General features: G+C 35.2%; 1 protein-coding gene across 4 annotated transcripts in view; it reads right to left on the bottom strand.

The window, feature by feature from the left end:
* Window positions 1-18210, bottom strand: part of diaph2 (diaphanous related formin 2) — a 454593-nt gene that overhangs the window by 155730 nt on the left and 280653 nt on the right. For all 4 annotated transcript variants that reach the window (XM_023328256.1, XM_023328254.1, XM_023328253.1 and 1 more), the window contains one exon: window positions 11426-11555. In XM_023328256.1, the coding sequence (XP_023184024.1) occupies window positions 11426-11555 (130 nt within the window). The remainder of the gene's footprint in view (window positions 1-11425; window positions 11556-18210) is intronic.

The raw sequence follows: 18210 nt of genomic DNA on the forward strand, positions 1-18210 counted from the left end.
GATGGTTGAGTCTTCATACTTAGTGGCATGCATTAACTGAAACAGGCCCAGGGGAACCAATTTCCCCAGGCCCGCTAAAACTCCCGATGAGCAGCTCTGAAATGTGTGCTGCAGGCCATGCTTTTAAATCAGGTATTGATGACAGCCCATGATAAAAATTACTCAATATAGTATCCAAAATCAATTCCCACCCCCGCAGACACACAGGGAGTCAGTCCGATTCTTATGACAGCATTTCATCCACAGACACGTTTTCTCAAGCCGTGGTCAATAGAGGCAGAGAGTGTGGGAAGGAATAAGAGAAAAACACAGGCACTTAACCGCAATGACCACCTAGTCAGAAAATGATCTGTTGCTTTTCTGGGTAAATAGCAAGCCTGTTGTGATGGGTATTTTTTCAAGTCGTGGCATTTGTGTGTATTGAGCAGTAAAGATTAACAGAACTTGGAACTAAAGACTTCAAGCCTTTACAGTCGATTTCAAAAATGCCACAGGCCAAATATTAACTTCTGTTTTGGCAGCCATGGAGAAAATACATAGAGGTTTGGGACTTATCTCAGACATATTTATATATATAAATTTTGTACTTTGTAAAGAATTCAATGGTTTTCCTTGCAAATCAGTCTATAGCAGAAGACATGAACAAGTCTTTTTTGTTGCTCCTTTGTTTACGTAGGTTGGTTTAGGACTGAATATCTCAAAAATGGAAAAAAAGTTTATTAATTTCTTTTGCTTAATGTGAATATGCAAATCATATCTGTGCAACAGACGTAAAATAGGCCTATCGATGACCTTAATGAAGGTCTGCCCAAGTAATGCTGATACAAGAGCATGAAGTCTGCAAGGATTTGTAAAGACACAGAAGTGATTTAAATATTTAACTTTTCACTCACTCCATTCTGTAGACTGAACTGTTTCAACATTATTAATCAATATTTCTAGGTCGGCTGGAGTGAGAATTGCTAGTCGTTTGTGATCTGATCATGTTTATGAAACTGAAAAAACCAAGAAGAGTTTTGTAAAATGTAAGTCTGCTATTGCAGTTAATAACTAGAGATGCAGTGATGTGATCATTTACATTTTTATATTGAAATTATGGCTGACAAATGTTATTTACTGTTATACATTTCCCTACCCTGTCGACATGACAAAACAACTGCTGACATTGCTTCTCTGCTACAGTTAAACACCCCACAACCTCTCACTGTATCAAACAAATACAATAAGGCCAACCCTGAAACACACACACAAACAGCAAGGTGGAAATAAGCATTGGTTATTGGTACTAGATATTTCAATATCAGTATTGTCATGTTACAAAATTAACATTGGTTGAAACTAATGTTGATGCCGATATATTGTGCTTCACTTAAAAAAGATCTATCAGATGCATTTTAACAGTAAGACTAAGTGGTTTAAGAATACTGAAATAGTTTAACACAACAAATAGCACAATTACAAAATAAATAATTAGATATATCCAAGAAGTTCTATGATTTTGCCTTATTTTATTACTTTTCAATTTTCATATATTGTATTATGTTAACTTTTATGTTGAACTGTTGCCAGTCATTTTATTAAAAGCCTCAATAGCAATAATTGAATATAAAATAAAGTGAAATTTAAAAACAGACTAACTTAACCGAATTTATGAAATCATGTATGTTTAACAGTGACTATTTTCAAATCTAGCTCAATAGGAAGTTTTATTTAAATGAAAAATAAACAAAATTTTGACAGAAAATTAACTATATATAGGTTTAATATAATTAAACCTATATAGGGCTTTTAAAGAATTGGTTGAGTTGATGCAAAAGTGTCTAACAATAACATATCTTTCAACCAACATGTCCTTTTGAATATGAAATCTTGTCGAACATTAACTGTGAAGAGGTTGGCTGTAATGTGATGTTCATGTCAGGGAGTCGCCTTGTGAGGTCTCAATAGTGCCTTATCTGGAGGGTGCAGGAATCACTTCAGAGAAACCTCAATTTCCTGCTCATTTGTTCAGCAGCGATCATACCCATTATCATACGGATCAGAAGAGCTTGACAGATACGAATATATCAGGTCTCCCCTGTGACAACAACTTCAAGGTTCCTCAGTATTGGGTGAATCGTCCTCCTACTGATTTCTAGTTTTATTTGGCTCATCCAATGTTAAATGATTTTATCTGTGTATAACATGGATCAGAGTGTTTGATAACGTTTTGAGAGGGAAAATGTGTAAATCAGCTCTGGAGGGGTTTTAAGATGATCAGTTAGCCTGTTTATGCCAACATAAACATATATTTTTTGTGCCTGAAAGGTTTTATGCAATTTGATGTCATAGACTTTCAGATGTAAATATTCAGACCAAGACATATGTTGGTTTTTAAGTAAAATTTCTGTTCATAAGCAGTGTGTTTATCTCAGTCATCTTTCCTTCTACCTAAATATTGGAAAAAGGAGTTCCATAAGGCTCTATATTTGGACCAGTACTTTTTATCTACATTCATATTGTGGATGTTCTGGATGTTTGTGATATATCTCTTCATTATGTAGATGATGTTATTTATTTATTTATTTATTCTTTCTTCAAATTGAGTAATGATTACCTTATTTTCCAGGCTATAAGTTGCACTTAAACCTTTAAGTTCCACATTGAACATCTGTTTAATAAGTCCAATTAAAACTAGGGTTTACAGGTTTATAGAAAGGAATCTGTTTTTTTCAATCAAGATGAGAAAATGACCTGAATGCAAGGTGTTATTCTTTGTATTCTATGGTTACGTGGTCTTCATTATCTCCACATAATTTTGCACCAGGAAATTTCCATTTATAAATCAACATTTGGTTATCTGTCTCTGTAAAGCCTTTTTAAAAAGAACAACTGCAGCCTCTGACTTGCATTGCTTTTCGTCGTTCCATCAGTACAAACAGAACTTGGGAAAACAGCTACTTCCTACAAATCTCCTTTTTTTTCCCCGATAGACAACAAAAAGCTGTTTAGTTTTTTTCACCTGGACAAGTTGAAGCACATTTTAATTTAATGTTTTAAGTTAAAACAATGTCTTGCTTTTCTTTGAACTTTTTCAGTTAATTTATTATATGTTTGTTATTGTGGTAGTTTAAAGAAGTCCCTTTTGAAAGTGAAACCCTTTCTCAAAAATGGTGTCTCATTATTATAATGATGATGCTTTTAAAATATCAATATTTTAATTGGGGCTTGATGGGAAATAATTTTCCTCCAAAATGTAATATTGTGAGTCCCAGATTGATCAGTACTGTGGTCTTAAACCCCCAATAATTGTTATTTTATCCAGGCTGTGCAACAACAAAAGTGTGAAAAAATAGTTATAAAGTGAGAGTGTTAAAACAGGGAAGGTAGAGCTGGGCAACAGCCACACTAAAGCCCTTCTATGTGTGTGAAGTGATGCCGAGTGCTGTTGTGAATGAAAAATACATTGCAAAGTACTTTTATTGAATCCTGACGAGGTTAAAAAGAGCTATGAGTGAAAACCATTTAGAAATCCCACAAACATTCGTCCGTGATGACTGTGTAAATGAATGATATTTCATTTACACAATCAGCGAAAAAAAAAAGTTTTCAGCAAGAAAAAAAAAAGAAAAGCATTTTGATCCGATGAAAATACTTTTTTTCCCCCCTTCAAGGGCAAAACAAAGTCATTCTTAGAAGTTTACTGTAGAGAAAAAGAGATGCATTTAAAAAGGCTCTTCCTTCAACACCTCGGTTCATGAAACTCTCTCAGCATGGAAAATGGTCTTCTGTGACAGGCTGAATTTCTAGGCTGGCAAAAAGCATTATTCTCACTCCTGGTCCCATTGTCAACCCTCATTGAAATCCGCTGTCACCGACCAGAGCCTGATGCTAAGCAGCCCTGCTGGCCTCCCTGCATGTGTCTATCTCTGTCTACATTTATATAGGCCCGCTAAAGCGGTGGTGTAGGAAATGAGAGGGGGAGGGAAAGTGAGATGGACAGAAAGAACAAAAAGCGGGAGAAAAAGGTGGAAAAAAGGAAGAGAGTAGTTGTTATGCTCTCACAATGAACTACTCATCCACCGTGAAGCAAGCGGAGGGGAAAAAAGTGAAATAGAAAGAAAAACCTCTCCAGAGCTCATCACTCACTCAGCACCGGTGGAGCTGGACAGGTCTGTTTCCTGTTTCTAATATCCTTCATGTCACACTGTCCATTTACACTGCTGGTCCTGCCGATCCTGTACTACTACCTCATCCTATTACACCGCCGTATAAATAAATAGATTTTTATTGACTGGAACTAAACAATATTTGATTAATGCAGAGGGGAAATTACTTCATACATAATTCCTAGGTCTCCTCTGGTCCCCGACACAGACTTAGCCATTCGAACGGCTAATCTCTCCTCATCCATCAAAACTTTGTTGTAGTAGGTTGTATTTGGGTAGAAACGATAGTTTAGGGTGATCAATTTGAGTGTTTATATTGTGTATATTTATCGTGTTTCTGCAATTTTTGATTTATCCCTTTTTTGGCCACTAAGCTAAATAAAATAGCCAGTTTTCTTAAAGCTAACGGCAGCTCAGCTAAATGTGGCTCGTTCCTGCTCATGTAGTTAGCCGACGCAAACTGTTGATGCTCTTAAATAAAATAGTGTTATTCACTGAAGTTAAGAGGTTGTTTAAACAGTAAACATTAGATTCTTTCTGATCATTTAAGCTGCCTTTGTGTCATTACAAATTCATAAATTATCTATTAATGTGGCAATTGATAAATAGTATAAGAATCAATTCTACATAGATTACATATTTGTAATTCTGTCAAATTACATTACTATCGCAAAATAAAGTTTTGTCTTTAGATTGTGACGTGGTATTTGGAATATAGTATATCAAGTGTTAATTTGAAAAAATAAAATAAAATAAAATTCCAAAACACTAATCTAGCTTTTAGTCCTAGCCGAAGTTCGTGACCTTCACTTTAGTTTCTCCTAAGATTTTGATAAAAAAAAAAAAAAAAATCTTTTTTTTATCTTCTAAAAAAGTTTCTACCAACTTTTTTTTTACCAAAGTTGGTAAAAAATGTTGGTTGGTAAATTTTTTTTTACCAACTGTGTGTGGATCAGTCATGTTATAGTCAATAATCAAAGTTCACTGATAATTTCCCATAACTGTATAGTTTTCTGTTGTTTGAGGTGCATTTTGTTTTGTTAAAATGTCATCACACAGACTATGTGGGTAAGAAAAAGAAAACATCTTTACTTTCATCTGCTTGCTATTTCTCCTCTAATAAATTGCCATTAAGCTGAAACGCAACACTTCCTCAGGCTTCACACGAATAAAAAGCAAATGGATCACTCCCACTGAGATTAATAATAACCACCTGAGTCAGACTGCCATTCAAATACTTCAAAAGAAGAAATACCTTTAGTATGACAAATCTAAATGACTGCTAAGTGTGGCATTCATCGTATTTCTGTCCTGTGTGTAAAAAGAGAAGCGTGTTGGTATTACTTGGCTATTCCAGAGGAAAACTATTTGTTTTTCAAAATGATGGGATACATGTAGGCTGGGTTGTTCGACAGCAGTAAGTTAATACTTTGCACACGATCATCAAATATGAAAAAATAAATAAATTTAAAAAATCTGTGGTGTAGAGATTGCTTTAGTTTTGTTCATCTACCACTTCAGTCATGCAGTAGCATTATTTTACTACACATTTCATGCATACTATTAAGTACAGTAGTATGCATGTTGAATAAAAAACTGCAAACTAAGTCTCCCAACAAAACGATATGTTGTAGCTTTTATACAATTGAAAACCTGTCACTAGTACAGGGGTACCATTTAGGTACCATTAAGATGACATTAAACGGAAAATCAACGCTAACGGATATCAGTGAAACCCGTGAGCTAGTCCACTGAGATTAAATGTAACAATCTAGAACTTTTTTTGTAAGATTTTATGGCACTAGTGACAGAAAAAAAAGGTAAAGAGAGACAAATACATTTCCCAGGGTTGGGAATTTTACAATAAAGTAAACTTATGAGTTTCCATAGAAGTCTCCATAGAAGAAAAATAAAAGACTATGGAAATAAAACATTAAGCAAGGCGGTTATCATCCTGGATAAAACATGATTAATCCACTGGATGTGTTTCTTTTATTATTATTATTGTTGTTATTATTATTATTATTATTATTATTATTATTATTATTATTATTATTATTATTATTGTTATTATTATTATTATTATTTTGAAGTCACTTTGCTTTAAATGATTTTGTGATACAGTAGATTTGCTCAAATCATATACAAAACGTTAATCTCGCATTAAACCTACGTCTCACCTTATGTATCCACCTTTTTCATCTTTTTTTTGAAATAACTTGAAATGTTCAACAACAAAAAATACACCTCAGCAGCACCAGGAAGAACAAAACTGCATACTATGATGGTTCTGAGCACATTTTCTATAAAACAAACATGTTTTAGTTCCAGTCATAAACAGCTTGGTGAGGACTTTTTCTAACAAAAGCAATAGTAAAGCTAGACTGATTTTTAAATAAAATAATCTAACTTTTTATTAAAGTTCTACATTCATACAAGAGGCAAGTACTTTCCTTGCATCTTTAGTCTAAGACAGCAAGGTAAAAATGAACAAAATGCCCAATGGTACATGAAACAATATTACAGCTCTGTCCAGGCAGACAATAATATTCATCCAACTGTATAATTTTTTCAAGAATTAAAAAAAAATAGATGCAACCCAATCCTACACTGAAGTGAACATGTTTTGACTGAGAAAAAAAGAATGCTTACACTTGCTGAAAAAAAAAGAGGAAGAAAAGTAATTTTGAAATGAGATGTACAAAATGTAAAAACACAAGCTAACACGAATACACCGAAGATTTGGAGTCACATGCTATTATGTTAATAGAAATCTCTCTAACACCATGAACATGTGCACTGCTATTCAATCTAATATCAATGGACAACTTAGATTTTAGGCAGCTTAAATGTGAAAACAAGAACATGGATAATAATGTTAAAGATTGCATTTCATCACTGTTACATGAAAGACAAATATAAAGTAAAGGGCACACTCAGTAAATTTCCTCTATATTTCAGTTAATATTAATAAATCAAGTGACAATTTTATTGGTTTAGTTAAAAACTTAATAAAGTAACTGAAGAAATCTTGTTATAAATAAAATAAATCTAAATTTAGAACGTTTATTTTTAAATAATTAACTTCATCAACACAAAATAAAGTGCTGCTTCTCAACCACCATGATATGTATGTGTTTAGTTTTAATAATTCAAAGGGATTCTCAAGAGGCTGCTCCTGATTTCAGTGAATTACTCGCTACCCTCTGCCTGCATGAAGGAATATCTTCTGAACCCCACAGCTCCATGCAATTCCACGGAGACCAAAAGACAAATGATCCTTTCTGTGTCCCACCCCATCCAGAAAGCCATTTTGTCTACGTAATGCAGAGCCAAGTACTGCTTCAGAGTTTAAATGGGAAATGGGTACTGCTTTATTATGCTGCAGTGCCTTGAAATGAATGTGGATAATAGATATATTCACAGTGGTATTAATATCCTCAGAGTTCATCTTTTTTTTTTCTCCTCTTTGCTCATTCTCCATTTTCTCTCTCACAAGCTCCAAAGTACTTTGCCCTTGGCTATGCCTTATACTAAATGGATTTATGAGAACATTCGTGTCATATTTCCTTTTTTTCCCGGATTGTCAAGACAGATCGTCACTGAGCCACTGATTGAGTGGAATCACCACACAGACTTAGTACCATTGTCAGTCCCCACATGCTCATCTCTGGGGGAAATTTAACAAGGCAAATTGGCCAAAGACACCTCTCTGAAGGCTTAGGGGGTACTATAGAGATGAGGTCAGGGGTATGAAAAGAGTACAGTAGATCCTGTGTCGGTAAGAAACCCATGTCGCACAGTTACTGTATATGCAAATTGAATGTATCATACACAAAATGAGTAAGAGCTGCAAACAGCATTCACAGAACCGCAAAAACAAGAACAGAATGTTCCTCTTTATTTATGAGCCAATCTGAAAAAAAAAAAAAAAAACTCCCAAATAAATGTTGACAACCACAACTTGTACTTTCGTCAATAAAAGCAGCTTTCATACATGGATGGAAGGATATCAAAGAAGCTGCATTTCTGACTGCCAATCTTTAATCAGCACCACTTCGCTGGGCAGTAGGTGGGTGTCCCAAGGTCAGCCTGCTTTCTACCACTGATAAATCAACAAGAAATCTTCAAAATCCAAGAAAAAAAAAGGCAGCTCCCTGTCTCTTTAGTCTGCTGCACTCACTTTTCATGGCTGACTAGCAGTGTTTTTTAGTCTGTTTCTTTATGCCTCTGCTGAGGAGCTTGGACAGCCCATCTGGAAATACTTGTCTGCAGCACGATTTCTGCCAGGGAGAGAGATAGAGAGAAAGCAGAAGAGAGAGAGGAAGAGACCTTGCTAATGCGGGATGACTGCCTTGTGACTTGTTATGCAAAAATCTGGTCACAGTGTTAGGTTTTCAGAGGAAGCCGTCGCTTCTTTCAGCAACCTCATTTTCCTAATTCTTTTTTTAACTGCTCTTTTACTTCATTTCACGAGTTCCTGCTGCAGATAAACTGTACATACACTAAAAGTGCGTCTGCCCTTTTAATCACAGGAAGCAACAGCAAAACTAGACTGGAAATTCATCTTCCTATTTACACACAGATGGAGATGGAAAGTAAACATCACAGACATCCAAAGCACCTAAAACCTTTTGCAAAGGGCTCTACAGTATATGTTTAAAACCGGCAAGCGAAGTGGCGTCTGAGAATGAATAGAATACATAATTTTGGGAATGAAAGGGAAGAAAATAAGTGTTTTAAATGTGGGGAATCAAGCCTGTATATAATGTGAAGCCCCTAATTTTGCAGGTGCATCACAGCAATTGAGAATGTCACCAAATGTTAATTTATTTCATTAAATAAAACTAAAAAACTGAAACTCTCAGATTCATTGCACAGAGCTACATATTTCAAGCATTTTATTTCTGTTCAATTTGCTGATTGCAGCTAATGAAACCTCAAAATCTACTTTAAGAGAAAGAAATATTATCCAAGTCCTATAAATAAAGGGTTTTTAATGTAGAAGCATGATGATATACACAGCTAACTCGACAGCTGACCAGCATATAGTGAGCTAAACCCTACAACATTAGGGCAGGCAACAAAATATTATTGCCAAAGAAGCTGGTTGTAGCTAAGCATATTGAGGGAAAGTTCAGTGGAAGGAAATAGAGATGGTAAATGAAAATGAAAACCTCCAACCTTGAGAAAATTACAAAGCAAAGTCTTGTAATAATGGTTCACAAGGGGTGGATTTTATCAGCTGGAAACCATCAAAATTAACAAAATGAAACAATTGAAATAAATGTATGTTCTGTTTTTAATTGACTTAGTGAAATTAACTTTTCAATAATATAGTAATTTACTGAGACACACATAACAATATTTACAAATTAGAAACATATTAGTTCTGTTAACCTTTTTAAAGGACTTTGTCCAACTTAACAAATCACATAATTACTTAAAACAACTAAACTAATTATCCTCGTCTCCGTCAGAACTCCACACACCTTAAATCTCGTCATGACGATGTGATTATTTTATAAAAACTGCCCTTCATACAGGCAGATTTGAGAGGAGCAGAATCCAAAGAGTTGCCAAAGGGATCATCTAGAAATGCAGGACTTGCTTCCTTGTTAGCCTCCAACTTGCAATCGGACAAGTATGTTCCTCAGTGCAGACAACTCTTGGAGAATGCTGATTTTTGATGGAATAACTAAACAAAAAGCTGACATTGAAAACTATTTCTTTAGAAAAACTAAAAAGTGGAGCCGTTTGGAGCAATCAAGTTGGACAAAGTTCAATTTTCTAAATCACCCTGGGCTGATTGCACATTTAAATCACATGCATTAATTGTTTAATATTTGCAAGAGTAGATGACGTTTTGATTAAATTTGACGCATCCTTCATAGAAATCATCCTTTAGATGCAGTTCTCCCACACCAGCCTTTCAGAATCAACAATCACAAAAACAAAACGAAAAATAAATCACATGAGTGGGTAACAGGCTCAACAAAGGTTTATTCAAGGTACAACAATTTCCTTTTTATTGTTTAATCATCCTCTGCTTGTCTGCTTGCCCCATGTTAGATGTGCAAAGTGGATGCTTTATTGTTTTATAATATTCATGTTGTTAAATGGGAAAAAGAACAATCTTAATTATAATGCTATTTTACTCTAATCAGACAATTTTATCAGCCACCAATTGTCCAAATAAACAGCAGCTGTGTTTCACATAATAAATGGATATATTATTGAATAAATAGTTGAGTTTTTTTTTTATCAGTTGTAAATAAAAATTGTGTGACAAAGTTGGATGGAACTCACCAGAAATACTGTAAGTAGTAAGAAAAGTCTCTTAAAATAATCATTTTACCTGAAATTTATATGTGATCATCGAGACAGAACTTCACATTTTGTCACATTGCAAACACTTACTAAAACTTATTTTATTTGGATTTAGGTGATAGGTCAACACAAAGTAGTACATAATTGTGAAGTGGAAGGAAAATAACTTAAATTCGGGTTCATTCTTTATTGTAAAACAGCTCCAGTTCAGTCAGGTCGTGCAAAAGCTTTGGTTTTAGAATCTAGATTTAAGTTTGGACTTTAACTGGACCAAGTTAACACATGAATAAATTTATCGAAGTAACCTAAACGTGGATGTAACATGACAAAAAGTACAAAGGTTAAAAGATGTGAATATTTTTGAATGCCACTATATGTTGTGTGTGCAAGATACTTCCCTTCTCTTTAAATAGTTGTCAAGTTGAGGTATTTATTTTCTGGGTTCAGTCGATTAACAGGTTTCTTATTGGACGCCTATATGATTCCAAATGCGATCATACAGGCATCCTTCTACCCAAAATGCTTGAAGACTATTTCAGTTGACTAGCACAATGGCTTTCAGCCTCAGTCAAGTGCATAATTAGTTGAATTAGATTAAATGACCAATTAAGAGACTAACAAAGTAAATAAGCCTGAGGGGATTCCTCCGAACGCCGGAGAAAGGAATTAAAGTGGAATTAGATTATTGACGGGGAGAATGACAGCACGGTCCGACTAAACAGCTCTATTTCTGTCACAAACAGAGACGGCTAGCTGTCGTCGAGGGAAATGTGCACGTGGAAGACTCTATTGTGCTAAAAATAAAGTGTAATAAGAAAATAATGGAAAAAGTGAACTCATATTTGTATTTTGTTCAGTTTCTGCACAGTGAAGACGTTTTCCTATCCCAGACAGACATGTAGTACCCTGTGGAACACAACTTAGCTCATATAAACAGAAAAGCCTACCTTTGCTGGCACTCTCCACATGCTCCAGTTCATCTGGAAACTTCAAAATCTCTGGGTGATTCTCTTCGCACTTCTCAGCCAGGAAATGGAGAAGTGTTGTGTTGTGACTGATGGATTTAGTGTCTCGTAGCTGGGAAAAAAAATGAAAAGAACATACATTCAATCACAGGTTTTGCAGGTAAAAAAAACTGATACATTTCACTTCTACTGTACAAATATTGATTCATGTTGAAGGGGGGGACATGTTTTAAGTTCCAAGTGACTTGTGCTTGGAGTCTGCTTTTACAATAAGAAAAAAAAATTATCCGGGCGCAAGATGAGTGGGGTGAAATAGTGGTCAGTGGTAATAATTTTAGGGCTCACTGATGTAATTTAACACAACCAGTAGTTTTATATAACATCTCAAACTTGGGAGAAAGTGAAAAGTACACCACTGTATCAGCAAAGCACCTGTTAGTGCGATTCTTCACATCAGCACGTAGAAAACTTGTTCCATATTCATTCCCCACCGTGGCTGCAATGCAGTTCGAATGGCATGCTGGGAAAGCTAATTAGCACAACACACCTCGGTGTTCTTGCACTGATGATATCTGTGCGGTAAACAAGGTGCAGTTGGAGATGCCCACGCATGTGCACACAATAGATGTGCTAATTAACACACATTTAGGTAATATTGAAACAATTACAGGATACACATACTGTAACAGTGAGAGGATCTGACAATTTGTACTGTCTGATAGCAGTTATTGAGAGAGCTACGAGTTACTTTCATGAAAATGAATTTTGGGTTTGTTCATCTTCCGACAGAAACATTGCTTCTCTCGCACGTCTCATAACTATCAGAAACCATTTGATTTATAAACATTCACAAACAGAGCGCTTACTGAAACAGTAGCGAAGGATGGAGAGTATAAACAGATTTTATTGCCCCAAGCTTCACTGACAAAATGTGAATGTGTGAGCTCAGCTGGTGCTCATACATACTGCGGTTTCATTAAGAGCAGTGGGCGTCCTTACCCTGGTGTTTTAGCTAATATGAATTAATTAAAATTAGTCTCTGGGTGATTCTCTTTGCACTTCGCCATATTTTTTAACGCAAAAAATATGGTTAATGTTAATGTGAGGTGAGTTGGTTCCTATCCAAAGACTCAAATAATCAAATAAAACAATTGAAAAAGTATAGTTTTCTTTGTTTTCATGGTATTTAGCAACTTCCCTAAAAGAGAAAAATAAGGGTTGATGTTCTAACATCAATGAAGTTGATCTCATTTCTAAAGAGAAATATTATGATCTGTGCCGATAAATGCTCTACAGTTCACATGATTTGCATGATGACTAAGCCAGCTGGTAGTCAGTGCACTTTAAATTAAAATACATTCAAACGTTTTCTAATATTTATATCAATTTCACTATACAATCTGCACACGGCCTCTAAAAAGAGTAGCAAATCAGGATAAAGCCAGAGAGGCTGATGCTAGGGGATGTTCACAGAGCAAGTTGTAGAAGTCCAATGTTTTTTTGTTTTGTTTTTTTGCGTAGACATTCGTACTACTAATTAAATGTGACCACAATCAGACTTCTGTGAGAACAGTTTAAGACCCCAAAGCGATTCGTATGCACAGAAGAGGGACGCTGAAGCCACACAGCAGAGCGCTGTTTAGGGAGGTAATGACAGATGCCCCCATCTGTAGCTCAATTTTAAAGTTGTCGAGCAATGGGAGACGACAGTATTGTCAGAAGATCATAACTGTACGAAGAAAGCTAAGAAAAGAAAAGAAAGTTAAATGTCAGCACTGCTTGCTGCAGTCATTGTTTATCTCCAGATTTAGTCCGTCTGGCTTCTTCTTCTGGTGCAGAATTATGACGCATGTCTCACATCAATGTCTAGAAAGTCAGACAAAATGCAACATGACAGTTCTGACTGCAGACACTTTGAAAACTCTTGGATATGTATCTGATTTAGTTCCACATATGAAAGTGGCATAAATCAAAAAAATTGGATTTGGGTCTTTCAGACTGCCATGAAAAAGTCAGGTATGGGTTGAATATGAGCAAAAAAGGAAATTAGATGTGGGTCAATTTCTCCTGCTAAGTTCACATCTAAAAATATTCATACAGGTCTGGTCTTTGAATAGGCCACTCTAACACCTGAATTTGATTTAATATAAATCAATCTAGTGTGGGTCTGGCTTTATGTTTAGGGTTTCTGTCCTACTGTAAGAAGTTTTCTTTTAAACTATTCCCACTGTTAACTCTGCTGATGTTCCCAATAACTCTCACCAGCATGATTCTGCCATTACCATGCTTCATGGCGGATTACATGTGTTGAGGGGTATAGTCAGTGCTCCCACCTCCGTTACACAAAGTGTTAATTTTGTTGTCATCTGTCCACCTTCTTCCATGTTGTGTTCTCCACATTTGGCAAAGAATCCATGATTTTCCTTCAACTTTATGATTATGTGCTACTTTGTCTTTGTCAATCACTTAACACCTCAATAAAGTACACTGAAGTATGTGACTGTAAATAGGGCTGCACAATGTATTGCAAATAATGTCCCAAGATCACTGCAAGCAATATGCATATCACTGAGAGCTTCCAACAACTCAATTAAAGTTAGATAAAGTTATTTAAGTACCACACCTTCAGGCTCTGCATCTTGGTAATATATTCGGTGACACTTATTGTTTAATGCACCATAAAAAGTTTTAGAAGGTAAAGAGATAATAAAGTGTTGAAGTCATTAAGAAACTACAACTAAGTTGTTTGAATGCCAAAACATCAGACCAGAAGCAACTGTTTCAATAAACCTTTGTTGTCGAGATGGAAATAATGATTTTCTTTTTTTCTTTTTCCCCAGAAGCTGGAAAGGCTACTCATTATCTGTGGCTTGTTTGATACGAGCCCAAAGCAGAAACACTTAAAAACTTTTTAACTGTTTATTAATCGGAAATTGTTATCCTGACATTCATCAGCATTATCGCAGGTTTCCTAATATTGTGCAGTCAAATCTTTACAAAGTCAGAGCTGTGTGAATGCTTTGGGAAGGCACCGCAAGAGTACACACAGGCCAGTCTGACGACCATGGTTTCTTCAAAATGGCACACTGGATTTTAATTAGGGGTGTCAGAGTAATGTGGTAGAAATATGAAAGCATACCACACCAGTTTTATTAGTGAACAGTTTTCAAACCTTATAGACATTTCACCATCATTTCAAACATCCACCCATCACCTTTGAATTTCTTTTGATTTCAGGTTAGTGTTAATTGTGTTAGCTATAGCTAATATAGTAAACAGTAGATGACAAGCCAATCACAATTTTTGATTTCAACAGATACGTCATGTTTAACATCACATGACCTTGACTTCTTGTTTTGTTTATAAACTTGAGTTTACACTTTGAAGCAATTGAATAAAAACAAAAACAAAAAAATTATTCTGAGATTTATTACATGTTTTTATATATCATTGATTTTACTACTGTGAGGTCTCTTCCAGCTTCTAGATATATATATATATATATATATATATATATATATATATATATATATATATATATATATATATATATATATATATATATATATATATATATATATATATACACATGTTATACGGAAACAATGGATCCTTTTTAATGTTGTGCTTTTGCTTATGGAGATCATTATTTATATCACATGTTCCGAGCAGCAGTAAGCAGCAACCACTGACTTCATCCCGACTGACTTTCTCTGCACCTTTATCAACTTTTTTCATTTGTATACGACATAATAACAGAAAACAAAGACTGTAGTCACAATATGTCACATCTCATCTTATTTTAATGGAACAACTAGAAGGGCTGTGTAAAAAAATTTCAATTTCAAATAAAGATTTTCATTGGATGTTGACTGAAAAACAATACCCCATTGTTTTGTTTTTTGGCAAGAAATCACACCAGGGATATGATTCAATTCACAGCATAAACAGCCTTGAGGTAAAATTATTCCAAATCCTTCACTAGTGAGTGCAACACATTCATTTAGAAGTTCATTTAGAAAGTTAAGCTATATTAGAAGAAAACAGGTCTCCCTATTAGCATATTTATCACTTTAAATAAATAAAGCAGCAATTAATGGCAAAGAAAGATTAGCATCATTGTTGATCTGTCAACTTAATTCCTAATACCAAGACAGCAGCAGAGAACAAATATGTTTTATTGCTGTTTATGAAGCTGTACATTGGAGTGAATAAGTAAATGGAATACAAGTGTTGTATTTGCATAAATGTACAAATATTGCAACATCGGCTCTGTCTATACGTGAGAGACAGATGTAGCATCAGCCAAAGCCCAGTATAGATGGATTTGCTTTCATTAGGAAGTGTATAATGAGACTGGTAATTGTTGCAGTTATTTAAACTTAAAAGACAGATATTCCTTTAAACACGCTGATGCACTAATTCTGGGTATATGACTCCCCGTCACACAGTCAAGAACTAAATTAAAAGACTGACTGTTTTGCTGAACTTAAACTTAACATGAATCATTGCCATTTGGTGTTCAATTATTGAAAGGAGCTGATAAACATTTTAACCCTTCCCAACTAAAGAAGAAGTAAAATGGAAGAACACAATTACTTCTTCATATCTTTGATACCTTTGAAAAATTGCATTGAAATATATTTTTAAACTACTACATTAATGTGAATATCAAAATATAATATTTTTTCCCCTGATCCTCCAACCTCAAGTTGATGTTGCTATTTTTTTTTAAATATACATTTATGGAGATACACCTGTGCATACATGGTCAGTTTTTAATAAATAACAATCCCTACAACCTTTTGCCAGTATAATTTCTTTACAGCTCTTTTTCTTTGCATTAGGCTTTGCTCTCTGTTTCCCCTATCCAAGCACCACTGAGGCATTTTCAACAGTGAGAATGTCTCACATAGAGGATTTTCGGTTTAGTGCAAGTGTTTTTTAGCGACTGGAAGAGCTTCATTCCAGACATGATTCTGTGGGCATTCTTCCGTGGCCATGAGCGGAGAGGGCTTATGAGAACAGGATCGCTTTCAGGAAACTTTCCATTCCTCACAAAATCAGAATTAAAGCAGGGGAGCTAAACATCGAAGGCAAAGGTGGGTCAGAAGGGGCCCTTCTCCCCTGCACATTCCCATCATCAACCTTATCGCTGATGAGCGCATTAGGTACCCTAGACCTGACACCCGGGGGGCCATTTACTTGATTGACTAAAGTGAGAAAGCATACTTTTTCTTTCTTGTCCATCAATAATGGCCCAATCAGCCCCCCGAGGCGTTTACCGGCTCTACACCAACACTCCACGCTGATTCACTCGGCTTGCATGAATACTACACTGCCTTCATCACAGAGCTTTTTCTACATCATCCAAACAGGCTTTAAATCTGCATTGAATTGAGGGAGTCTTCACAATGCATTTATTGCTCTTTTATCAGGGTTTTTCACCCTTAAGTCCAAGCAAAGCCTGCGAAGAGAACTGTTTATTTCTGTTCAATTGTTTGGTTAAAAATTGTGCAGTGCAAAAGACAACCGTGGGTTCTCAAACCTTGAAAACCAAACTTCTATCTGATCTGAGATGCTTGGGGGAAATGGGCCCCCAAGCAGAACTCTGTTTTGGCAAAGAGAACAGAGTTACTTCTGAGAAAACACAAATGCATGCTGCAGACAGAAACTAGTTTAATGTTAAAGTAAAAGCATTTGCAAGATATGCTGAAGTTAATTTATGTTGCGTATTAGATTGGTAGACTTTAAACTTCTCCACAACAGGGTAGTGTTAGCACACATGGGGCTGAATAAATACACATACATGCTTGTTGTTTCATTTTCCCTTCCGCCTGACTACATACTCTACCTTTAATCACATAAAATCCAATTTATAGGACTTGTAATGACTTTCTGCATGCCAGCATAGTATGCTCAAATTGGCTTTATGTCACAAAGTGCAACTCTCCTACTTCTGCAACTACTAATTAGATGCTGTACAAATAAGTGTAAATTTTTGCAGATTCTGGTATATATTAGGAATGCATTTAGAGTAAAACAGTAATGCCACTTGTCTTAGATGAATATCTCGATGATGGAGTTAAATAAATGTTTAAATGTTTTTCTTTTTGTAGAAGAATGTTATCAATAAAAGTCAAAAAATCTTCAGCACATAAATGTTTAGCGATTTAACTGTCTTACTCCACAAGTCAGCTCAAAATTCACTGGTTTTGTCAAATGACTTCAAAAGTATTATTTAACAAGTTTATGTTTTGAAGACGAGAGAACAGAGAGAACAACACTTTCTTCCTCAACACAATATTAAAACTGTGTTGTGAGTCGTAAAAAATGAGACGTCAGAAACTATATGCCTACCTGCAAGCTAACTCATTTGATGAACTTAGTTTGAAAGGTACTAGAAATCCTGTCAAGTCTCTGGGTATTGAAGGTAATGACTTTTACAACAAGTAAAAGAGGAGAGTGGAGAGTATGTTTTTGTTTATTTCAATCGTTTCTTCTATGCATTTGGATTTGCACACTCACTGAGAGACTGAGTGTGTCTACCAAATTTAGGACTACTACAATTTTTCCCATTAGGTAAATGGAGATTGTTTCTACTGATCTATACATTGAAAACTTAAAACATTGCTGTGTAACACAAATTTTTGTCTGATGTACAGTAGTTGTACATTGTGTCAAAGTGTGTTTGTACATACAGAAAGTGTTTGCTCTTTTTCACCATAATAACTTTGTATATTAATTAGCTGTGTCACAGATGCAAC

This window comes from Xiphophorus maculatus, chromosome 23 (genome assembly GCF_002775205.1).
Source record: "Xiphophorus maculatus strain JP 163 A chromosome 23, X_maculatus-5.0-male, whole genome shotgun sequence".
NCBI classification, from domain to species: Eukaryota; Metazoa; Chordata; class Actinopteri; order Cyprinodontiformes; family Poeciliidae; genus Xiphophorus; species Xiphophorus maculatus.